The sequence below is a fragment of the Lepisosteus oculatus genome, chromosome 9, assembly GCF_040954835.1.
Source record: "Lepisosteus oculatus isolate fLepOcu1 chromosome 9, fLepOcu1.hap2, whole genome shotgun sequence".
Taxonomy (NCBI): Eukaryota; Metazoa; Chordata; class Actinopteri; order Semionotiformes; family Lepisosteidae; genus Lepisosteus; species Lepisosteus oculatus.
The window spans coordinates 9,247,351-9,272,617 of NC_090704.1; the positions used below are offsets into that span (position 1 = coordinate 9,247,351).

At 35.0% G+C, this 25,267-nt stretch overlaps 1 protein-coding gene across 2 annotated transcripts; it reads right to left on the reverse strand.

Moving 5' to 3' along the window:
* Positions 1 to 3,271: 3,271 nt before the first annotated feature.
* Positions 3,272 to 23,014, reverse strand: snx7 (sorting nexin 7). 2 transcript variants are annotated; one of them, XM_015355636.2, is made up of 10 exons: positions 22,612 to 23,014; positions 19,520 to 19,702; positions 18,920 to 19,030; positions 18,465 to 18,629; positions 17,631 to 17,829; positions 17,009 to 17,208; positions 15,750 to 15,836; positions 14,150 to 14,254; positions 10,482 to 10,634; positions 3,272 to 4,461 (listed from the first exon to the last, which is right to left on the reverse strand). In XM_015355636.2, the coding sequence occupies exons 1-10, from the start codon at positions 22,738 to 22,740 to the stop codon at positions 4,387 to 4,389; spliced, it is 1,407 nt and encodes a 468-aa protein (XP_015211122.1). In that variant the 5' UTR covers positions 22,741 to 23,014; the 3' UTR covers positions 3,272 to 4,386. The 2 variants fall into 2 exon arrangements, with proteins under 2 accessions (XP_015211122.1, XP_015211124.1); XM_015355638.2 differs by lacking the exon at positions 14,150 to 14,254 and having other exon boundaries at positions 22,612 to 23,013.
* Positions 23,015 to 25,267: the final 2,253 nt, after the last annotated feature.

Genomic DNA, 25,267 nt, shown 5'->3' on the forward strand with positions numbered 1-25,267 from the left:
TTCCCCTAGCAATAACCAGCCAATGTTTTGCAAAAAGTATGACTTTGAAAATACTGTCAAAAAAAGAAAAAAACTGCAAAACATAAAGTTATATCTAATATATTCAAACAGATTAAATGATTGACTTCAGATACTTAAGTCAACAAAGAATGAGTTTAGAGAGCATCTTAGATCAAGGAGACAGCCTTTATCTTATCACTTCGGTTTAATGTGTTTTGACTTAACTATTTCATGCCACAAGGGCATTCAAAGATTCTTATGCAGTGTAATTCTAGCCTAAATTATATGCTGTATCTAGAGCTTATTCTCAGGAAAAGCTTATATATACAGTATATTGATGTGACATTATTAAAATTAAATGTAACAATTAAGAGATTGAGAGTATCATGATAGAAAGCTTCAAAAAAGTAACAAATTAGAAACAGAAACTTAGAGATTCGGAGTATCATGACAGCAAGCTTTAAAGAAACGAAATTAAAACTGTACAAGTCTGAAAAGGCATTGTATCAGTAAATTAAATAGCAAAACAAACTATGCCATAGAGTAGATAACATCTACTGTAACTCTACCTCAAGAGAAGTACGATTTTTTACTTACAGTACAAGATATTTCAAGCCAAAGGTAGTCTTAACACACATGAACCGATCCTTTACCTTAGGAGTTGAAGAATCGATTTCAGACCAATTTGAAAACCGCAATATGGATTTCCAGAAACAATGCAATGATTGTTATCAATTAATCATTCATATGACAGTACTTTATATTTACCTTTGCATGATTCCATTTTAAGTACATGATTATAATTACAAATACCAGTATAAATGTATTATTCAAAATATTAAAATGTTATGAATATTATTTTTTTGCTTTCTTTTTAAACTCCACATTTAACATGGCAAATGAACAACCTACTGTACTGTATGTACCATATGATTTTTAGTATCCTTTCTTTAGTATAGAATATCTTCACTAACAATAACAGGTACAGTAGTTACAACCAGTAACAATAACAATAACGATGCATTATTATTCAAAATTTTCACTTTGGATGCAAAAATTAGCTATTTGAATGTTGTGCAATTGTATTAAAATGTCAGGAAGATTACACTACTATGCAAAAGGTTGGAGATATTTGTGACTGTAAAATGACTTCATCCCAGGCACGTTAGACTCACCTGGAAGGCCTGAGGTCTTCTGGCTTTTATTCATAATGAGCACTTGGTTGCAGAGTGAGTGTAAATAATATAATTAAGTGTATAAATGCAATACTTTGGTTTTAAAGTTTTCTTTAATGAAGAGAAGTGTTAATCACTGTAAGTGCAATTTTCTTTGATATTCAGTATAAAGAGCAAGACATTAATGTGACACACTAGTGGGATAATTATTAGATTCATTCTGAAGTGCTAAACACAAATCATGCTAAACACAGGTAATCAAAGTTACAACAATATGTATGTTTTAGAAACTGTTCTGTCCTGGTTTTCTATTATTTTATGTTTGTTACCTTTTCTAACACTTTCAGTTATCCACTGAGACATTAGGAATAATCATTTATAAGGGAACTTATAAAGCACCTGAACAATTGTTGGTACTAGTGAAAAAGAACTCGACAATGCATGACCTTCTTTACTGCAATTAATCACAGATCAATTCCATTCTTTACTGTCAATCAGGAATTTATTTGTGGATCTGCAAAATCCCTAGTATATAGACCTCTGGCTTTTCTTCCACTTCCTATTCTTATTAGAATGGTGCCGCTTCATCTGAAGCTTGATTTCTGATGTATGACTTCATGGTAACCTCGGGGACTTTTGTTAGCTCTTACGTGAAATACATACTTATTCACAAAGCAAAGGCATAGGCACAAAGCCGAGTCTGAAAAACATTGAACAGCCTTTAATCTGGACAAGTCGAACACCAGTATCCATCAGTTTAAGCCCAGTAAGAAAGATGGAAATAGGGTCAGAATAATTAAAAGGCTTCATTGATGAACTTCCACTGTAATTTGATTAAGCAGAAAGCATCGTACTTGCATGTTCTGCATTTATTTTCTCTCCAGAAGAAAATCAGTGCAACTGATTTTAGAGTATGTAGTAGTTTTTATCTCAAAGGATCCCAAAGTGATCTAGAATGTACTAAATGTGGGTGCAGAAGGGGACCCATATACAGTACATTGCTTGCATTATATATTGCATATAATTTTGGATTTCTTAGAGTAAACAATTCAAATTAATGTTTCATTTTCAGAGCTGGTATGGAAGTAAACACAAAATAAAAAAGTAATATTAATCTATTATAAGAACTGAAAATGCACGGCATTATGCTCATAGGAAATTACATTTTTGCTTTGAGAAAATCTGTTCACAGTAGGAATAGGTACTACATTGTAACCACATTAAATGCTAATGAACTGTACGTCTAATTTGTTGTAAATTAAGGAAAAAATTAAGATTTTAATCATCATTCAAGTAAAAAGTCACACAGAAATCTCAGCTTTTGTACAAATGTTTTATTTCATATAATAGGTACATATTGACTGAAGATGATGTTTTAGCGTATCAACCTAAAACAGTCAACAAAACTGATACTACTGAACAGAAAATTTACAATTTGCAGTAATGGTGGAATTAAAAAATTCAAAACAATAAAATTGGACACAGCTCAGTACAGCTGTAATACTAAGGAAAACACTTATAAATAGAATAAACCAAGGCCACTGAGAACAATTTAAAGAGAACAATTTAATATTTAATGTGATAAAACCAAGCCAATAACCCAGTTTTGTATCTGGTATATCATACAAATGTAATGTGGCTGAGGTTTGTTTTTTTTGTAAGCGTTTCATTTAAATAAACTTCCAGCGATTAAATATCAGCATTTAGCCATTCAGAAAAGGGTAAATGAAAAAAAACAGTTCTTAAAATTCACCAAACAAAAACATATGTAAAAGGATAATTTTATCATTAAAAAAAGTTTACATTGTATGTCAGTAACAGAAATTGCATTAGGTGTATACTTTTCATCCAAATTACATGCCTGAACGATCCAGGATTCTAGCTTTAAGGTAGAAAATGATTTTCTTCACAAATGTGAAAAGATAAATGCAAAATGTTTCAGATGTTTTAAATGTGTTACTACGGTAAACTATTACATTTTCATTACTTTTTTGACACCTCAAATGCCACCAGCTCAAGAAAAATGAACATCTTATCAGGAGATGTACGTTAAGTGCTGTGTGCCTCACTTTCAAAATACGAAACCATTTTCTTCCTTTACTTTGGACTGCAGATTCAGTATAATGACGTTTATAGCTAAATTCCCAGATATATACCATAGTAATAATAAATGCTCACCACCTAATGATGCTAAGGGATTACAAACCTCAAGCTGTGCAGCTTCTTTTTTTGTAGCTATATTGAATACTCTGCTGGGCACCATCAAAGAAAGATAAGTATGCATCTATCAGATACATGAGAAGAGGCAGCTTTTTGATAGAGAAATCCTTGACAGCAGAGCAGTTTTTAAGGCCGACATGAATCAAACTGGGATTGTTTTTCTCTGATCTAATTTTATACGAATGCACGGATGCTCATTGTGAATCGTAAGATTACGTTCAGTAATTCTCCCCGTAAAAATTACTCTGTTATGCAAGCCAACATGGACAACAATTTTAAAGAATAACACCAGTTTAGGCAAAATGGTTTTGTCACATGCATTTATAAAGCAAGGACTTTTTATATAAAATATTAATTAGCCCAAAGTAGGGCAAAAATCAACTCATGTATTCACAAGAAGCCCGTGTAACACAGAGGAATGGATTAACGGTGACCAAAGACAAGTCACTATAATAAATGCACAACTGAAGCCATGCATCAGTGACCTAGTTAATCTTACAAAAACACACACTGAAGTTTAATCACATTTTTAACCTAGCTAGGTTTGCTTACACAACTAACCGCTTACTGCTAATGCTTCTAATTTCTATTTTTCATTTTATTTTTTACAAAGCTAAGGAATGTGTAGTGGGGAAAAAAAGAAATCAACCACTACTTAAATATTTCTTAACGTTTTCCATCCTATATAAGTAGAACAGAAATACCAATTGCATGTGCATCAGTTTTCCCCACAGTTCATTCGTATTTATTTATGCATCTTTTATGAACAAGGCCACATATGTGGAACTGAGTATCCTGATCCAATGTATTGTGGCACTTGAATACCCTGAGGTTGACTTTTAGACAGAATTCTTGGCAATGCATCATGGTCTGTATTTTTATAATATAAAAATAAATGGGTGGAAAAAAACACAATTCAATATAAATGTCCTTAAGTAACCTGGGGTACTGCTTTGGTCAGTTGTTAAGAGTGCCGGAGGCTGTCCTAGAATTACTCATCTCTGCCATTCTCCACACTGAGCTCATTTTTTTGGGAAATGAGGAAGGACTCCCATATGGCAAGACACTGCAAAACATGAAACAGAAATTAAGGTAGAGTTTCTTCATATAGTTTTCATCAAAAGGCCACCAGATCACAGTAATACAGGCAGTATTCAAAATAAAATGTTAATAACAATTAAGGTTTTAATTTAAGCATTTAAGAACTAAAAGCAGACATATATTAACATCCCCTATCTCTGCTTGTACTGAAAATGTGTGATAATATAGCCTTAATAATTCAAATTGCTTATTTACTTAAGAAACGTTTCTGACAGTCATAGCTAATTCAATAACACAATATAATGCCATTTGTTCCTCAAAGAGAAAATCAATTAAATCTTAATGAAGCAGCAAAGGGAAAAGCATGGTTTGGCTTTGATTGACCCTTTTCTCCCTCCCCACTGAGAATGTTTAACTCAATTCTCTTGGGGCAAAACAGAATTTAAGAACCCCACTGCAGTTCCCATAATAGGATGGCACTGAACAATAAACACAGAGATTGTTAAACTCTAAAAAGTGTTCATCAACTTTATTGCAATTTGGAACTTTACACCTTTATGTTTTCGATTCAGGCTCACACAATTCAGTAAAAAAGTTAATTGCTTATTGTGTAATGTAGGATGTGCAAACCTGGCAGGAAAAAAATAAAAAATAAATTCATTGTTATAAATCAGCAGGCTTCAATTACCAATGACAGATCACTCGTTGCTTAAAATGCTTTTTTCATACACTGCAACAGTAAATCAAAACCAAAAATGAAACTGGTCTTTTTAATACCTGAAGCAAGTCAGACACAAAACTACTTCAAATTTAGCATCCAATTTCATTCACAAGCTCAGGTCAGTCCCAAGCTGAGTTATTATTTGTCATTTGGCAAGCCTTTGATTAATGTTTGTTCTGAGCCCCAATGCACTCCTCTGACACCGCAAGTTTTCAAGCTCTTCTGAATCACTGAGATTATGAACAGACTTGAAGCCAATTCAAAGACACTGCAGCTGACAAACTGTCACAAAGATTTAATCAAGATGGCAGCTTACCAGCGGATGCAAGCCTGATTCTGACCTTTCCCTTAGATGTTTCTGACAGTGCCTGCTAAGTGGCTATTAGCATGTAAGAAACAAACTAATAATCACAGGTTTGCGGTTCTTAACTTTGGAAAGAATGCTTCCAGAAAAGACAAATCCTAAAAAAAAAATATTAGCTTGAATTGCTAATGTAGATTTCTTTCAATGATGCCAATGAAAAATGCTATGGGATCCACATATACTTAAATTTGAAATATCCTAGCAGTAATCTTAATATAAACCATGTTGACATCCAATAAAAAAACACATATATAATTTTCTAAGGTACGTTTTACAGTACATATACATAGGAAACAAGGATAAAACATGATCTGTTAAAGTTTCTGTTTTTTGTCCTAAGCGTAATACTTTAATTACCCCTTCTTACAAGCTCAGCAGTGTTTGTAAGAACTGCAAATATTCAATGAAATGCAGCAATACATAGAAAGAGCCAACAGAAAAAGAGGAAAACAACTGTTGGGTGACCACTTAAACCTCTCCAGATAATTAAATTAGACCTCCCATCTGTTGATATATTTTAGGCATAAAGGGGGTTATTCATAAAACCTGCCATCTGGTTTACCATGGTGAAGTCTGTTACATCTTATTCTGCCCCTTTTCGATTCATAAATAGGGTTTACTGGCATGACAGGTACAGTGCATTGAAGGAGGGTGCATACTATCAAAACACAACTTTTTCTTCATTTGCATTCAATAAAAACGTTTCATAAAAAAAAGCTTATACGAGTAAATGGTTTTAACTGCTGCACCACATACTCACTCAACAGCTGAAGGTAACAATATAGGTTAAATACAAAATATATGACACTTCACAGTCTGTCCAAGGAGTCTCAGCAATCACCAGTCCTTTCAGAAATGTATCAGATCTAACTGAACTTCAATGTGAGAAAGCAAACATTATAGGCACAATTGAAGTGAGTGGAAAAACCTTGGTAAGTCTGTGCGAGAAAATTACACTCATAAATCATATATAGTATACACACAATTTGCCTTGACACTTCCCAAGAGTTAAACAAATGAATGCTGGAAACCACTATTCTTTCTTAAGAGCTGAGAGAAGCTATTAAATTAGTACAGTTAAGGCACTAACCAGCTAGTTAAGCTCTTTAAGGTATGGGCTGGAATAAAACCTGCAGACACACCCACCATACCCAGGATCAGCACTGGCCCCTGGTATATGGCCCTTAACAGATCTCCCTTGAGTTAATTCTCTGTATTACCTTAAACTAAGCAGTTTATAAAGTGATTTATCAAGGCCCTTATATACAAAAAACACTAGAAATAAAAAAAACAGCACTGGATAAATAAAAAGAATCAATACAGATTTATTTACTGTATATATCTCAATTTCATTAATTAACAAACTTTAGTTAAGACTTAGTTTTGCGATTGTGCTATCTATAAAACCCATGCTGACAAATGAAGAGTCTGTTCATTACATATAATCAGACACTTTAAAATACCCTTTAACAGAATTAAACTGCCAGAAATCTAAGAATTTTCCATTAGAATGAAATGAAAAATAAAGACCTACAGTACCTGTGGAGCTCTTTATAGTGTTTGATGATATTTGTGCTAATGCCATATGGATGCCCAGCTGCTCAGAGCTATTCAGATTTGGAGTTTCAAATGATGAGAATTGCACAGCTGGACACTGTACCTTGTCTTCATTAAGAATTTCAGTCTGCCAAGACTGGGTTTTGAGCTATAGTTGAGGCTTATTATCCAGGGTGTTATCAGAAGGATAACTGGATATTGCTTGAGGGTACTTCCTTACCCTCCACAACTGCATTACACCACCACTCCCAAACCCAGCTTAACATGAACAAAAACAGTCTCTCTCTTATGTTCTTACATGCTACTGTTCATAAAGTGTTGCTACACAAATTAGACGTATTATGCAACACTCACCCCACAGCTAAACATAAATAAATAAAACTGAACATCTATCACTAGATTTTAAAACAGCACAATATGTGTATAAGACATACAATAGTTACATGCACCAAATTTGAGATGTCAGCCAAATGCAGCTGTAAATTAAGTCATTTCACAAATTCAAGAGAGACAGTCAGATGTTCACAAAAGAGAGAACAAAAATGTTTACAGAGCCCTTTCATCATCATAATAATAACTGTATTAACTGGATTTATTGTCATATGGTCATTCCTTTGCCACTCTAGACAATAAACAGCATATTTAAGGTAGTTAAAGTGCTCCCATGACAGTGCAGTTCCTTTCCGGCAATTTTAAAAATACAGTGAGATGACGTGTTTCTTTCCTCCACTAACCTCTTGTACACACCAAAACAAGGTACTGGCTTGACAACTATGCAATCGGGAAAGCCTCAGAATGTGTAACAGTGCTACTGTATGGCTTCCATAGGAAAAGGAGATAATCAGGCTCTGAAACTGATATGCTGGTCTTAACCCCACTGAAACACTACTGGGATATGAAGAGCCAGGCAGGAGGATAGGAGGATAAGGAAGAAACAATAAGAAACTACTATCACAAATCTTTACTGGGAGATGATTAGGACTGAGCAAACATACTGTACATTGTCGACGCTGAAGCTGTGTGTCAGAATGCCTAGAATATACTCAGCTTTGAGACTGCTAAAAAGGGGGAGTGAGTGGTGGTTGGGGGATTTAGATGAGGAAAGATTGCCAGCAAAACCTTCCTCTTGCTTGTTAAAGAAGATACAGTAAATGTGCTCAGGAAACAACACATGTGGATTCTTCCCTGTTCAAAATACATCTAAAACCATCCATGTACCTTATACAATTCCAATAAAAAAACTAGGGAAAAATATTTGAACCGTGAGAGTGATTTAGTAAAAGGATACTTCTCTTTAAAATCCTCAATTTTCTTGTTGCTATGGTGTCTCCATGGCAATCCCCTGAAGTTGGTAGCTCATACAGAGGTAACACATGCCGTATACAGTGCTTAATAAAAAATGAAATAAAAAAACATGTGGAAGATGGGAGGTGTGGAGGAGACATGGTGAGTCATTTTCAGAAAAGTATTTTGTCTTCATTTGGATGAAAATGAGCTAGAGAGCTATCAGGATTCACTGAGGCTGGGGGAAGCAAGTTAAAAGTAAACTAAGTGTGAAATGAAATCAATGAGAATACCCATGCTGACCAGCCAAATGTCAAACCCCATCTACCTAGCCCTCACAGCTGCAGGTAGACTGCGAGATACAAATTCCCTCACTGTTGTGTTAAGTGTGGAGATAAATTTAGAAGGAACACGCATCTGGCTCTCAAGACTTTTCAGTACAGGCTCTGCGTTCTTACTGTCACTTTAATATTCCAGTTCTGGCACTGTAAAAATATATATCCCCATGACCTCAAAGCGGAGCACTGCCACTGCCTTCTCTTCAGGCTAAGCAGGGCACATTATTGCAGTGACAGCTGCATACAGAAGAATTGCACTTCCTTGAAGGTTTAAGAATTCTGTGAACCGTGTGCCTAATCCAGGAATCTAAACGAGTATTGCAAAGCTTTTCTTTATTGGGGTCACTTCATCTTACATAAATCATTAAAAGCCTCAAGCCATTAATTGCTTATCACTTCAGTCTTACCTACCTATGAAATAATAAACCCTTTGGAAAATATTCCAGCAGACATTTACAGTAAAGCAATCAATACTATCAGACCAGATGCCTTCTGCTACCTCTGTAGCACATTTGGAGATTAATATAAGTGTGACAAAGACTTAAAAGAAGAAAGGGTATATTTGGGTATAAGAAGAAAGGGTATATCTGACTCTCTGTATGGACTGTATATACATTTCTGAACTTGCAAAATAATTTGTTTATAGCTTCACCATTTAAAGCTAGCTGATTATATTTTAATTCTCATTATCTTTATTTCGGATTATCTCAGTTGCTTAGTGGTTGCTTGGGTATATAAGTATTATTTTAAAAAATGCACTTTCATTTATTTACAATTCATACATGTACTATACGTATCTATAAGTCATTTGTATTGTTATGTGTACTGTATCTTTCTTCAAATACACCTGATAATTCAAAAGCTTTAACCATTATCACATTAAATTAATACATCAAAATTGTCTCTTTTTCAAAATATGTCCTTGGTCATATAATGTCACTATCAAAGCCTTGTCTAAAACATGTGTTGTCACACAATGTTGCAAACTCTCTGACATTACATTTTGTAATTAAGAAAATCAATGCCACATTTTTTAATGGTTCAGTGGATTAATATTGAAATATTGAAACTTCTAGGGTGTCAATTTATATGGCCAATAAAATATATTTTATAATATTTTAATAAAATAGTTGCATACTTACAACCTAAAAATCCACTTTGGACATTAAATTTTAAATTACATGGAACCACTACAACCCTCATGTGGTAAGTACACAAACTGCAGGTGCTGCAAGACTTAGCACTAGGATAATTGTACTTTAGTATTAAAACTACACTTTTTAGAAAAAGGATGTCTTAATACCTTATTACTGAATGACTGCTTGTTGAGTGCTAGTAAATACCTTACACATTCCTTATTAGTTTATTACTGACAAAACAAAAGTAGCCAGACTTTGAACTACAAAGGTTCTAGTACAGTATAATTTTCACATACAGTACAGTAACTAACATGCCATATTTGTCTCCCATTCTGAAGTGTAACATTTTTATCTATACCTAATTATTACACTATGCAATTGATGTCTTACGAATCCAGCTGATATAGTTTGAAATGAACACAGAAACTCCATTAAAAAAACAGGACAGTTTAGCCACTCTTTCAAGTTTACACACCAAAGTAGGTCACAAACAATATAAACCGCTGTAAGAAATAAATAATAAAAGAAAGAATAATAGAAAGAAAGAAAAACGTTAAGCAAACATACTTCACTGAAACAATTCTACACCAAGGCTAGAAAAGTTAACGACAAAACTTGGTTCTTTTCACCTTAAAATCTCACCTTTTCATAATAATTAATATTTGTGTCAGCCATGTTCAGGAATGTAGCTTTCAGATCACCTTGCATACTTTTCAGCCACCTTTCCCAGTCTACTTTAAAAGCACTATTGGCACACTCCACTTTATCTTCAAGCTTCTCAATGTCTTCTTTAAGCTGAAAGAGGTGGAAAAATATATTGAAACTCAGTTTAAAGTATCACATTCAAAGCATTCAGAATTCCAAACTACAGATGTTGTGCATCACGAAGCAAGAGCCTCAATACTGAACATACCACATGAATGTTACAAGAACACAAACTACTATATTTCATAATGAAGAATCAGTGAGACTGAACTCACATTATTTCATTTAGCCAGATGAGTCAATTAAGAACAAAGTAATTTAAAATGCTAACCTGGAGAGTACTCATTTAGTGTAGATATCACTGCATTCACACGAGCAAACGGTGTCCCACAATAGACCATGAGGACTCCCTTCTACCACCACCAGTGCGTAGCACCCACCTGGATGATGCGATGGCAGCCAAAATGTGCCCGTACACTTAAAACACATCAGCTATCAGTGGGGAGGACAACAGAGAAATGAAGCCAATTCATAGATAGGGATTATTAGGAGGCTATGATTGATAAAGGTGAGGGGGAAATTTGGCCAGGACACCGGGGTAACACCCCTACTCCTCTAAAGAAACTCCTGGGATTTCTAATGACAATGGAGAGTTAGGACCTTGGTTTTATGGCTCTTCTAAAAGACAGAACTTTTTTTTAACAGAACAGTGTTCCTATCACTATAGTGGGTCATTAGGATCCACACACAACACAGGGTGAGTGTACCCAATTGGTCCTATTAACACCTCTTCCAGTAGCAACCTTAGATTTCCCAGGAAGTTTCCCATCAGGTACTGGCCAGGCTCACACCTGCTGAGCTTCAGTGGGCTGCCAGTTGTGAGTTTCAGGGTGATATAGCCGCTGACAAATGACCATAAAGACAATACATGAACTGCTGCACCATGATTTGATGCTGAAATAGAGATTCCTAATAAAAGCCATTGGAAAAAGTAACCCGAAAATTCTAACACTGGAAAAAACATGGTACCAGAGACCAAACACAGTGCCAAGACTTTTTCTATAGTGAAGCACAAACAGTTCTGAATCCCAGAAGACCATGAAGCAACTGAAGGACAATGGTCTAGACAAAGATTAATCAGTGGTTCAATCATTGTTGTTCAGTCTTTCAAATTGTTTTGTGTTTATTCTAGTAAGATTCAAGTACCTGCACAATTTTTCCTCTGGCTCATAATGTGACATGTCAATCAATTCCATGTATACGCAACTCTAAGCAAAGATATATCAGGAACACTTAAGACAGCAGCATTATATACAATTTAAATGAATGATTTAGCCCCTAGAAGCTAAAGTTCCTATTTAATATAAGAAGAAACCTCCTTTAAATCATCCATCCCCTGACAATTGTGCTAATAAATGCAGCAGAATGTTTTTCACTACTATTAAATTTGCATTCAGGGGCTCAGTATGAAAAAAAAACCTTAACATGCCTATCTACAATACAACAGAAAAAAGGCTGCCGTGTGTATACAAGTCTGCTATATAGAACAGCAAGCTCTGGTCTACTGGAGAGCAGGCATGCTCTACCTCATGTGGTTTTAATACCCTTATTTAAAGGGCTGTTCATTGGACATTATGACTGCTCTAGAATGTCACATCAGAACACTCCAGAGATAACTCTAAATGTTCATGTAGGAACAGACCTCCCAATATCAAACACAATATATAGCGCACTCTGACAGTATTTGCATCTTTGTACACTAATGATACATGTGATCAAAATTTAACATTTTTCTTTAGAGTATATGGTTTATAGGTGAACAATTCAAATGATAAATATAATGAAACAGGCAAGTAGGAGACTAAAGCTTAGAATACTCAACCAATGTTTACCTTTGACTTAGCTGCCATCTAATGGATGTCAATATTATTACAGTTACTCACATCAAAACATTTATTAACAAATTAGACACCTGTAAAGCATACTGCTCTTTACTCACTCTTTAAGTGCTAGTAAATTTGTAGTATATGCTTTGGTTGGTTACAAAGGTAAGAACCTGACCAGTCTATGCACGGGGGTTAATGCATGACTTACAGGAGTCTGTTTCTAGTCTTACACTTTCATACAAAAATAATTAGATTTGATCAAATAAAACCTCAGGTGGCACAAACTAAAACCTATTTATTAGAATGACAGTTTTGCTGTGATACAAACTGTATTACTCTGACTGGATTTTATTGTATATAAACTGATTGAGTATATTTGTGTAACAAAAGATGATAAGAAATGTGTTTTCACTATGAATAAGCTTAGTCACATCCTTCAGTAGAGAATGAAAGAAAAAAACTGCAAAATGTTAAGCCCAAAAACGCTCAAAGCAATGTTAAATCGCTAAACTCCTCGTGTCCACACATAAAAGCAGTTTTTTTTTAAATACAGGTCAGTACTTGAGGAACAGCCTTATTAAATTGCACAGTTGCTTTAACAGAGGACAAGGAAGCAAAGCCATATTAGAGGGAATAAGAATGTATTAAGAATTTTAGCATGGTATGATAAGTGCCCCATCCTTAAAAACTTGCAAGAGAGTTCCTCACAAATCCACCTAATTTTACTGCACATATTGTATACTGTAATTAAAACATATTGCCCCTGTACATCAGCCTATTATCCTTGCAGCTGAATCCAAGATGAAATGTCTTTACTGCATAAAAATGCAAAAAAAAAACTGCCACCATATTAATCCTATATACACATGGATTTATCGTTGCATTACATAGTTTATGCATTAAAAAATAGAACATTTACATGAAAGGCAATAAAATCCCTTTATCCTTTTTGCTCTATATACATATTACTTGTTTGCACAGCAAGCTATCTTCAGAAATAATCTGTTCCCAGAACAGGATTAAGGGATCCTGCAAAACTAAAAAAAAATGCTACTTAACAGAGAAATCAATTTGTTCTCAACCTGATGTGGATCTCTCTTCACTGACTCGACGTTTTAATGATGGGGCCCTTAACATCCTGAGTTGGTAGCATTTTAAAGCATTAAGAAATCAAGTTCTGGCAAAACCACCAAATCAAAACAGATTTTGTTTTCAAAAACTTGTGTGGCAATAATGACTCATTTAAAAAAATATCCAGTGATTCAACGGAACAGTTTATGCCTGGAAAAATGTTGAAATGCTTTTGCCTATCACCCATGGTATATTTTAAACAGCATTTAATCTTGCTAGAAAGCCTGAAGTTTATGGTAATAGCACGGTTTACTAGGAAGCATTTGCTGAGCTTGTGCGTGCCTGACAACACGTATCATTCATACACTTTAATATCAAATGATAGGGATAGCAAATTTGATATTGAAAGGACAAATACAGATTTAAATATTGACTTAAACCTGTAACATCCATGCAACTCTGCTGGACAATTTAGAACAACCTGACAAGTTACAGGATGGCAAGATCACTTCTTTTAATTAAGCATCATACCAGACTTGGTTAAGGAAATACAAAGTTTTAAAACATTACCAACTCAAGTTAACATCAGAAGAAAGCCAAAGCCCAAGACTAAGCAGCTCTGCAGCATTTTCTATGCTCTCAGTGTACCTCTTCAATTTCACCATCAAGTTTCTGCTGCTTCTGCTGTTTGGCTTCTTCAGGGTTTTTGCCGAGGAAACCCCCAAAGACAAAGCTTAGATCAGAGTCCTTCAGCTAGTGACACAGTGGATGTGTTAATCATTAGCTGTGACAGTAAGCAATCCTGATTTTAAACAAGTTAGCATATCTTAAGCTGTAGGAAAAAAAAACACTTCTGCAACATTTCAGTTCTTTAAATCATTTAAAACTTTTTATCCCTTGCAAGTTCATCTTCCCACACTGCTTTTCAAACACTTATTTTATTTGGTAAAACTGATTTTCTGTTTGTTTAGGGTACTGATTACTGCAAGGTGTCAGACTTTATTTAAAACTTCTCAGGAATTTTTAGCAAGAGACTGCTACAAATGTATATGCTCCAAAGCATATATATACATCATTTAAATCGCTCTAGACAACTTTTAACAGTGGACATTGGATGAAAACAGTATAAATTAACAACAAAAAAGAAAAAAAATAATTCATTTTTTCTGTCCCAAATTACTTACAACACAAATTGTAACACATTACATCAAAAAGGCTGTATGTGTATGCACAGCACAATTTTCAAAACTAAATCTACAATTTGTGCTTTATGTTGGGCACATGGGCTATTGGGCTATTTTTAGAAGAGATTACTTTGATACCTCAAATTCTAAATAAAACCCATGTATAATGTCAATTCTAAATCATATAGTTAAGACAATAAACCTTCTTTGACAGACAGACCTTTCTTCCTAAATGTAAACCTTTATAATGGAATAGTACCAAGAAATTATGCTGAGTAATGAAAGTGATTTTACAAAGCACAAGTTGAAGGCCTTTGTCTAACACACTTTTCAGTTTTTACCGTCTGAACACCACTCTCTTTCTTGTGTCACAAAAAATATACGTTTATTGGAGTTCACACTTTACCACACTTACAAAGAACTAAAATTCTCTTTGAAATCATTCCTAACTGTAGGCAGAAATGATCACAACTAAAATGAAGCAGCTAATTTCATTTTGTTTCCAATTTCTATTTATTTTGAAACAGTATCTTATCAGTCCAGAAGAAACAGCTTATCTGTAGTTTAACTATACTGCATATTCTTCTTAGTATTTTATTGAATTTTAATTGTGCTTTTGCACTTAACTACTGTCCATTCTATGTTTTCTTCCTGAAAGAAATGAGAAGTGTGCACTCAATTCCTCACCATAAATGTAAAAACCTCTGAGATGACAAGCGAGATTGAATGTTTCAAATATCAAACCTCAAATTTTATATCAATTTTGGAGTGGTATCATCCTATTGCCTCAAAACTATGATTTTACTGCTGACATAACACATAACGTCAAAAACATCTGACCTTCTATGACAGAGTGCTTAGTTTAACTATTTTAAATATTCAGACCACCTTTTAAAGTTAATAGATGTTTGCAATATATGTGTATAAACTTTAAACTGGCCTGTTTTAGAACATAAATACGTTTGTTAAAACTAAGAGAAAATGTGTGAAGACAGAAACTACTAATATTTATGAAGTGGCTAAAAGACGTGTACTACGGGAGAAAAAAAACATTGTGCACTTACTGAGTCTCTGTCTGACTTCTTATTTGCTAAAGCATCATTTTTTGCTTCATATTCAGCTTGAATGTTGTCCCGTCTTCTTAGTACAGCCTAAAAACTGAAAGCTTGTTAACAAGGTGAAGAACCATTAAAATCTGACAGTATATGGTGAGACCCAAACTGTTATTTTGTAAAAAATTATGACTTCACAGCTATCTTTGAAGTCTGTAGTAATGATAAAATTATAAACATATTTAACCCATAATGAAATACAATAAACCCTCAGTTTAACAAACTATAAAGGCGAAAGAGGTGTCCGTTTGAACCAAAAACACTCTGTTATATGAGAAAAATATACACTATATACAGTATATGCTTTATGGATATGTAAATACTTAATGCACAGCACTAATATTACTTTATTGTACTGTTCATATAAATACACTGTATTGAGTTACAGTACAATACACTTTTGCTTTACTGGACTAACAGGGGAAAGGGGTGTCCGGTCTTGCCAGCTGTCTATTAAATCACCAATGACATATTTCAGGCTCATAAAAATCATTTATGAGAAAAAAAAGTCAGAAGTAAACCAAGAGTTTTGGAATGGTAATAGACTACTGGAAGCTTGTTCATCATATCCTTGAGGACCCTTGGGCTCTGCTACGGGTGGCAATCTGAGTGAGCCATCAGCATTTGCACACAGTAATAGAGAGATCCTTTCCTTGCTGATTTTAGGTCCTAGCACAGACATCTAGCGCTTGGATATTTTCAGGGTGTGAACGCCAGAAGAGGCCAGTCTCATCGAGACATCAGCCTTGTACAGCTGGGATAATATGATGTCTTCAACTTGGATTCATTTACTAATTTCCTTAACGAATGCTTCCATCTCTTCAGTGGGTGCACTCAAAGCTTCACCATAGGTTCTTTTATTCACTATACCATAAAGTTATAGTGAAATCTCTAAATCCATCCATCACTGTCTCTGAAATTTCATGTATTGGATCGCAATTCAACACCACCCTTCTTTAGCAGGCAAAAACACTCCTTACCAGAGTTTGTCCATTAAATCCAAAGTCTATTAAAGGGTGGGTTTACTGTAATTTAAATAATCATCTTCTCCTTACAGTTTCTGCCAAAATCTGTTTAAGTAAAACCAACATCGCACACCTAGTTCCTATTATTTAAGTGCCCTTGATGGGATTCCCTTAAATACATTAAATGATGTGGACTGCCATAAGAGTTTAATATGCAAGACGTGTCTTTATAAACGAGAAACATACCTTTAAGGTCTCTGCACAAAGAACATATTCATGCAGAACTGGAACCACATTTTCAGACAGTGCATTCACTTGCTCCTCAGTTTCTCTGCAGCATTTGTCGATGCAGTTAGCCATATCTTTAAGAGAATCCCCAAGTTCTACTTCAGATCCAGACCACAGCATATAAACTGGACCATATTCCTTCATCTCCTCCAAATACTCTGAAAGAAAATTGACAAACACCGTGTTGGTTCAATTTAAATCAAAATGAAGGGAGAGTTGCTTTACTTGCTACTATGGAGATACTCAGAATGTAGAAGTGGACAAAACCTAGCATATAACCTTCAATAAAAATAACTGGCTTTGAATAAAAGGCCATCACAGAATGTTTGATAATACACTGAAGGTAATGTTACTTAACAACACTTGCATTTTTAGAAAGGATTTACAGATGTTCTGTCCTTGTTAGACATTCTAACATTACTAAAAAGATTGTATTATGAAAGATATTAAAAAGACAATGAGTTGGCAGATGACTCTTTAAAAGTATGTTCAAACTACCAAATTTCCCAGACTGAAACACAGATCTGCCTTTATTAACCTGCTATGATGGCTAATATGCGATTTAATATTTTAGCCATACCTTTCTGTTCTTTGGAAATTCTTTGTGTAATTTTATCCAGCACAATCATCTTTTGACTGAACGTCTCAACGTAATCACCGATTGCTGTGAACTCCTCTGGTCGATTCTTAACACCTCGTACTGAGGCAGCGACTGCCCGCACAGTTTCTCCTACCCTGCTTAGGATGCTAGGGCCCTGCTTTTTGTGAGAAGTCAGCTCCTAGAAAATAAGAACATTTTGAAAAACAAAGAACAGTTCATTAACAAAGAAATGATGATACCCAATACATTTAAGAATACCCAGGACTTCTTATAAAAGAAATTCAAGCAGAAACGAGCATCTCTACCAGCATGATAATCAGTTTTGATACACTGAAATAAATCAAGGATTATAAATAGTGATTATGAAGAATGTAGTATCTCATTGTCCTTCGGGAAATTAAACAAAAATGTAATCACTACAGACAAGCAAAATTTACTAGCAAGAAATACAGGTGAACAGGTAACACTGGCTTCATCTTAATGTCCTGCAAAGATGTTCCTGAATTCAAACACAATCAAAACAGAGGTGATCAGAGGATTTGAAAATACTATTAAAAGGGTTAGAATTAGCAATCTTACAATAAGCATTTGCTATTGCTAATACATACCTAATAGAGGAACAAATAATGTTGTCATTATAATAACAATACTTATTAGCAGGAAAATATGAAAAATGCAAATATAAATAGGTTTATGGACACTATGGACACATTAAATGCACATCTTTAAACTCTGCAAAATCCATTTCACCCTGAGCTACTTAATGCTGAATGGTAATAAAACTCTGACTTAAGTGTATCGAAGTAATCTTACCTCGGCTTGTGCTGTGAGAAAAAATTTGAAGTCTTCATCACAAGAGAGAAGAGGATGATCTGCAATTTTGTTTAAGAATCTGTGAAGTGCTTTCCTGCGCGTCTCAATGAAATCTTCATTGAATCTTTCCATCATTCCCTTTACGATAAACTTCTCTGGCAGTGGCTAAAAGGAAAAAAAAGATACAGTCATCCAAAAAAGAAGAGCACACTTAGATCTTTAGCCTTCTTCCTAAAAAACAAACCCCCCCAAATTAAATATTTTACTACTCTAACAATGTTGCAGTCTGCATATGAAAGTGCTTTACTTATAGAACTTAGTATTAGTGAAAAAAGGTTCATTTTAAAGAATAATAAAAAGCTATCAAAAACAAAGATGTTTAAATCATATAATAATAATAACAATAATAATAAGCTCTGGTTTAACAGTTTAGGAAGTTAAAGCATATCGCATACATGAATGATTAAAGTTGGATACTTCTCCTCCAGTTTGCCTTTTAACCAAAGAAAATCCTGATAGCGTCTGCGGACTTCATACTCACAAGAGTCAAACTCACTACGAGTGGTCTGAAAGAAGAAAGTAAAGGTTAGACAAAAAACAATGTTTTCAATTAATTTCTACCGATTTAACAGACATTACACTAGTTAGTCTGTCGAGTTATATTACAAATTCAGGTTGCTTTGAAACCCTTCACATTCATTTTTAAAGCAGGGAAGTTAACTAATGTTTTTTTTTGGTAGAACCGTTTAAGGGTAACATTTGAAAGATGATAGGAACTATGTATGTTAATCATACAATTATGATAAAAAACATGGGATTGGACTTAACATCTATATGAAAATGTGTACGTATTGAAAAAAAGATGCTTTAATCCTGTGATATAGATACTACACATTAAATGTTACAAAATCTAAAACAGTCAAGACAGGAATAACAGAGAAACCCCCAATATATTCTCTAAATTTTTAAGAAAAAGCCACTGAGTTCTTTCTTGTTATGGCACTTTTTAGTTACTCCTATAAAACACCAGAAGTTCAGCACCAAATCAATCTTACCTTAGTTGAAATCTTGTATGTAATGAAGGTCTCTATAGCTGTCACATGGCTCTCAGGGCAATCCACTGTAATGAATATATCTTTAGTGTCTGGCTCTTCCTCAAACTTATACTGATTAATCATTGATGAGGGGGATGTTGGCATAGAAGCATTGAAGGAGCTGCCATCTGTCAAAGTTGTATCCTGAACATGTAAAATACCATTAAAAAGATTCAGTAAAGGGTTACAGACAAATTGTAGGCAAACTTTATTTGAAAAGAAAATTATGCAGCAAATGGAACTTTTGGGTAACAGGCCTCTAACACATATATGACAATAATGAGATGCCTTCTACGCCCAAATCTGTCATAAAAGACAATCTAGAGCAGACCATTTCAAACTGTGGTCATTCTAATCCACTTACAGATTTCCTACAAACAGCTCCTTAATTAGTTGATGATCAGTAAGATCAATACATTAACTGAGTAGCTGGGTATATCACTATTCTGGAATGGAGTGGACTGCGAGCATCACAAGTTGAGGAGGCCTTGTACAGGACATCTACTGTATGTAGGTTTGGGTCATCCAAATGGAATTAGTGGGAATCACGTACACCCTGGGAATGCTTTTATGCTGGGAATGCTGGGGATAAGTGTTTTTTGATAGCTAGGAAAAGATTTAGCTACCCAAACTTTTAGTTAATTTTTACTACTATTGAAATAGTTGTCACAAATCTGTTCACTAATTCTTTGGTCTTGAACACTCATACATTGCTAACTGTGCACTGTGGTTAATGACTCTGTCCTCCTTCCAACACCATCTCTTTACCTTGTGCTTTTGTGCGAGATACTATAAGAGAGCACCTTACAGATAGGGAAATGTGCTCAGTGTTGTTCAAGTTCACTCATATACAGGTATATGGTATAACAAAATGCGATTTAGCTAGCTCTCGGACATACTGTAAGTAGTACAAAGAAAAACAACAACAACAATACAATTGTACAACAAAAGAAAGACAGAGACAACAGGCAGTGTGCAAAAACAACAAAAAGGTAACAGGTTATGTGCAAAAACATGCATCAACAGAATGAAATAAAGGGATAGAAATTACGGGGAGTGAGCTTTTGACATGTATGGTAGAGGTAGATTTTCAATGTGTGTTTGGGTTTTTGGTAAGAAAGAAGGCACTGTGAGGTTCAGATCATAGGTGAGAGCGAGAGAGGCTGGGAGTTTAATAGTTTGATAGTGCGGGAGTAAAAACTGTTTCTGAGTCTGGTAGTGCGGACCCGAATGCTCTGGTACCGTTTTCCAGATGGTAGCGGATCATATAGTCTGTAGCTGGGGTGTGTGGGGTCTTTGATGATGCTTAGAGCTTTCCTCAAGCACCGTCTGTCATAAATGTCCTGTATAGATGGGAGGGCAACCCCAGTGATGGACTGGGCAGTTTTCACCACCCGCTCATATTGTGAAATATGAGCTGATTAATGACAAAGTAGACTTTACAGGGGACCAAAGAAGAAACCTAAAAAAAACTTCATATAAAAAAGTCATATTTTGCATTAATAAACTACAATTACATGTGGCACTACACAATTTAATTTAATGCCCTGTTTCAATTAAAGCTGTTCAAAAGAAAAGATAAATCCTATAATTTCTTACACCAATGAAGAATAGTATGTTTCAATTGAAACACCAACTGAATTCTTAAAAAACACCCTTATAAATGTTTCAGGGAAAATGGCTGCTGTTACATAAATATGAAGTTTCCATATATTTTCAATTAATGTACTGTATAGGCCTGATGGACTTTCACGATTTTTGGCGTCTAAATATTACAACAAACAATTATCTATTATTCCTTTTAATACACATATTTCATACTTAACAGAACTGCTGCTGATTATTAGTACTAACAATATAATGCTAAAACACCTTAAAATCATGTAATACACCCACTACCACATTTTTTTTTCTTCTGAATGGATATATGCAAACACGTTTCACTTTTAACAGTGACAGTCAAAACTTTCCAGGACTTCTGGTTTTTACATAACTTTGCATTGTACAATAAACGCTTTCTTCCTATTCAAATTCTGAATAGCTACAGTATGCAAACAAGCCGTATACAGTGCGGGGTATACTTCAATCATTGCTTTTATAATGACATCCCCTACAGCAGTAACAAAACACGGCGACTGCCTTGTCAGCAGTCGGCAAAGCAAAATCCCCTCAACAGTGATTCGCTTGAAACCATAAGAGGAAACAATCGGTATTTAATGAGTCAAACAGTGCATGACCACATTCAGACCATGGCAAATATTGTGTAGCACGACAGTTCTTAGTTATAATGCTTGATTAGTACACAGGCTAAACCCAATTTGCCTTTCAACTTTAAAGCAGAAAGGTGACAGTGTCAGAACAGCAAATAATGCTTTCTGGAGAACTTAAGTATTATATCAACTTTTTTTTGTTTTATGAACTGCGATACAAAGTTGATCACTGTAAAGTAGTTTTGCTAACATACCCTCTAACGCGTGCCAATAACTGCAATAAAACTATACAAATCACAATAAGGGATCGACAGAAAGTTAACAAGAAACTGTACATGTGTTTGAATAAAAAAAAACGAGGCTCCCACTGCTTTCTCACTTCACTGTTTTTACATTGTACCGTATGTAGTATGGGTGAAGAATGTAATCTATTTCTGATTTGTTCCTTCTATGAAGAGTTCAAAATTATTGGCAAGCGCCCTCACTCTCCTTGCGCCTGACACAGAAGCCCGAGCTTTTGAACTTTGATACGCCAATAAAACTAAATATGCGCTTGTCTTGCATCTGCCATTTTTACGTGTTATTTTTAAGCCATACCAAGAAGTGAAGTCAAACCTGGCATCGTGAATCTACAAGTGGAGTGTAAACAGTTCTTTCTCGCAAATACATTTGAACCTCGTGAAATGTCTAAAGCAACTTCGAACGAATTAATCTCGGTGCACCGTCAAAAAAAACGCGCAGCCTAGTGAAACCACGTAGCAAATTCCCGATGCATTCAGCTCTTCACGGGAACTTTTTTTTTATCTTGTCATGGAAAACAGTCTCTTATTACCCTTTTCTTACCTTGCTGAAAACCTCCAGGTCCTCATCTTCATCTAAGTCTAGCATTTGCCTGGAGAAATCCGGTGCAGCTTTGGCAAAAGTGCTGCATACAGCGGAATCTGTTGCAGTTTCACTGTTCAAAGTATCCATATCAACTCCCTGCAAACTCCGGACAACCCAGCAAGGTATTCAGTTCAGTTCAGCGGCAAGCACTGCAACTCAAGCCTCCGCCTGGAAAATCAGATTCTCACTGCGCAACAACGGAAATATCGCAGACAGGAAAGACTGCAATCTCCGAGAGAGAAAAAAAAACGCAACCATACGTGGGAATCGAAAGTGTGACTGGTTTTAAATAAACAAACTTTTAGTTGCGATTATCAGTTTATAGTGCTTTGTTATTAAATTGTCATCATGAGCTCAAGGCCTCCGGTGGACACATGACCGCACCTGTAGTTCTTAAGATTACGTGATAATATGCCTGACAAACAGGTTAGACAACATTCACAAGAGGTTCAGAAAAAGATAGATGCGGGCAACCTAGTTATTTTCGAAGATTTGCCATAACACTTTTGTCTAGTTTGAAATCGGGAGGCAACAGAGTTTAAAGTCGTCGGGGATAGTATAGAGACAACGACATGGTCACATCTGTAAAGTTAACACATTTAGCGCAAACACATTTGTGTACACACACGTTTCCCAAAGAGTGCGCGGACATACTGTACTGTACATGGTATACAAAACAAAACATCAGCAGTACGGATTCAAATGAGCAATTCATAACATCAACAGAAAAGGGACAACTCATAACAAAGCAGTTGTTTCACCCAGGCCCATATGAAGGGAAGGTCTAATTTTTAACCTCTGAATAACTTTTAAATGGTAAATCATTTTTTGTGCAGATTCCCCCCCCTTCGTGCTAATTGACCTCTGACGTTTTAGTGCGTAGGTAAAATATCCTTTTTCATGTTTAAAAACTGTACAAATGAATAGCTTCACACCCAATTGTGTAATCCAAAACCAAAAACAATGTAAACAGCAATACAGTTAATAGAAGGATACTATCAACCATAAGATGAGTTTAGGAAATATTTTTTAGGACTGCATTCCAAATATTCTGCTTTACAAAATATGATATTTTAATATTGTATTTCATACATTGCATAACATTTGTTATAGACTTTTTATTTTTAGGTGGAAGTTTGTTATTCATACACATCTTTGGAGATTTGATTTGTTATGTAGAAATCACAGTGTGTATGTTACATAAAAAACAGAATAATGTATTCCTATATTTATTGCTGACATTTTACTAATGTCAAATGTTAATGCAAGCGTGTGATAATGTCAGAAAACATTATTAAAGCACATTGTTAAAGTTCAAGAAAGGCAGCAGCCCTTTGCAGCTTATATGCGCTGTATTTTTATGGAATAATTCAAAGAATCTCAGAATACAAAAAAACATGTTATGTTAACCCATAGCCCTATGTAACTTTGATATGAGGAATGTCATTATTATTTGGAATGTTTACATCTATATTATTTAGAAACCTATACATCTTTTTTAGCTTTACAGCATGCCCATACTTTCTTCCAAAAAGGCCTTTAATATTTAATACTTATAATGTTGTCTAATGTTAATAATGTTTACTCCATGCCACAGAGGTGTAGTGGATAGTGCTGCCTTATAGGTTTAAGGTCCTGGCTTCAACCCTTCTGTGTGGAGTTTACATGTTCTCCCTATGGCTCCCTATGGTTTTCTTCGGGGTTCTGTGGTTCAATTGTTTATTGAATTCCAGAAACATTAACTGTTCTGTGTGTCCCTCTCATTTGCACTCCAAAGTATTCCTTTAAGTAAAACCCTAAGTAAAAAAATCGTCAATTCCTTTCTTCTCTTTAGAAGTGGAATGAAAGCCTCTGGAACAATATAGAGGAATCTGAAGCTTCTTGTTTCCCTGGGACATTAACAGAGGGCAGACATTCAGCAGCAATATGCATCATTATATTGTAGGTATGGTCTGGTAGCTCTTTGGACACTGCAGGCATTGGTCATTGACCACAACATGTTGGTAGATGGCTTTAAAAGAATCTACGAAAAGCTTAATCTACATGACCACTTTCCAACGTAGTGTCCATTATAACTAGTAGTACAAAATAGTGTAAATAGTAAATAGTGTGTAAAATAATAGTATAAAACTACTACTAAGGTGGCAAACCACCTCTGAATAAGAAGCAGGTGTATCTTGCCACTATGGGCTGCGAAATAAGTGTTTTTTTTTAACTGCCATTCAAAGTTGCCTACACAAATGTGGAATTTGGGCGTCTGTGGATGGGTTGCAAAGAAGAAGCGAGTTCTGTGGGTGTGCCACAAATAAGGGTGACTCAAAATTGCCATAGATCATTTAAATGCCTTATCTGGACATGCTAATCAGGGTTGTATTTGGTATAAAAAAGATGAAGCGCATTTTGAGAAATATCTATGCTCACTGTGAAATATTTTGAGGGGGACATTTTGTTTTTGCATTCACAGGTCACGGAGGCCATTCATATGAGGATGGTTATCTGGTCCTTTCTGTCAAGAAGCTTATTTGGAGTCAAAAACATTCCACCATGACAAGGATCCCAAAGGAGGACAGTGCATCCAGATCGACAAAGGAAGGGGTAACTGCTTAGAAAATAA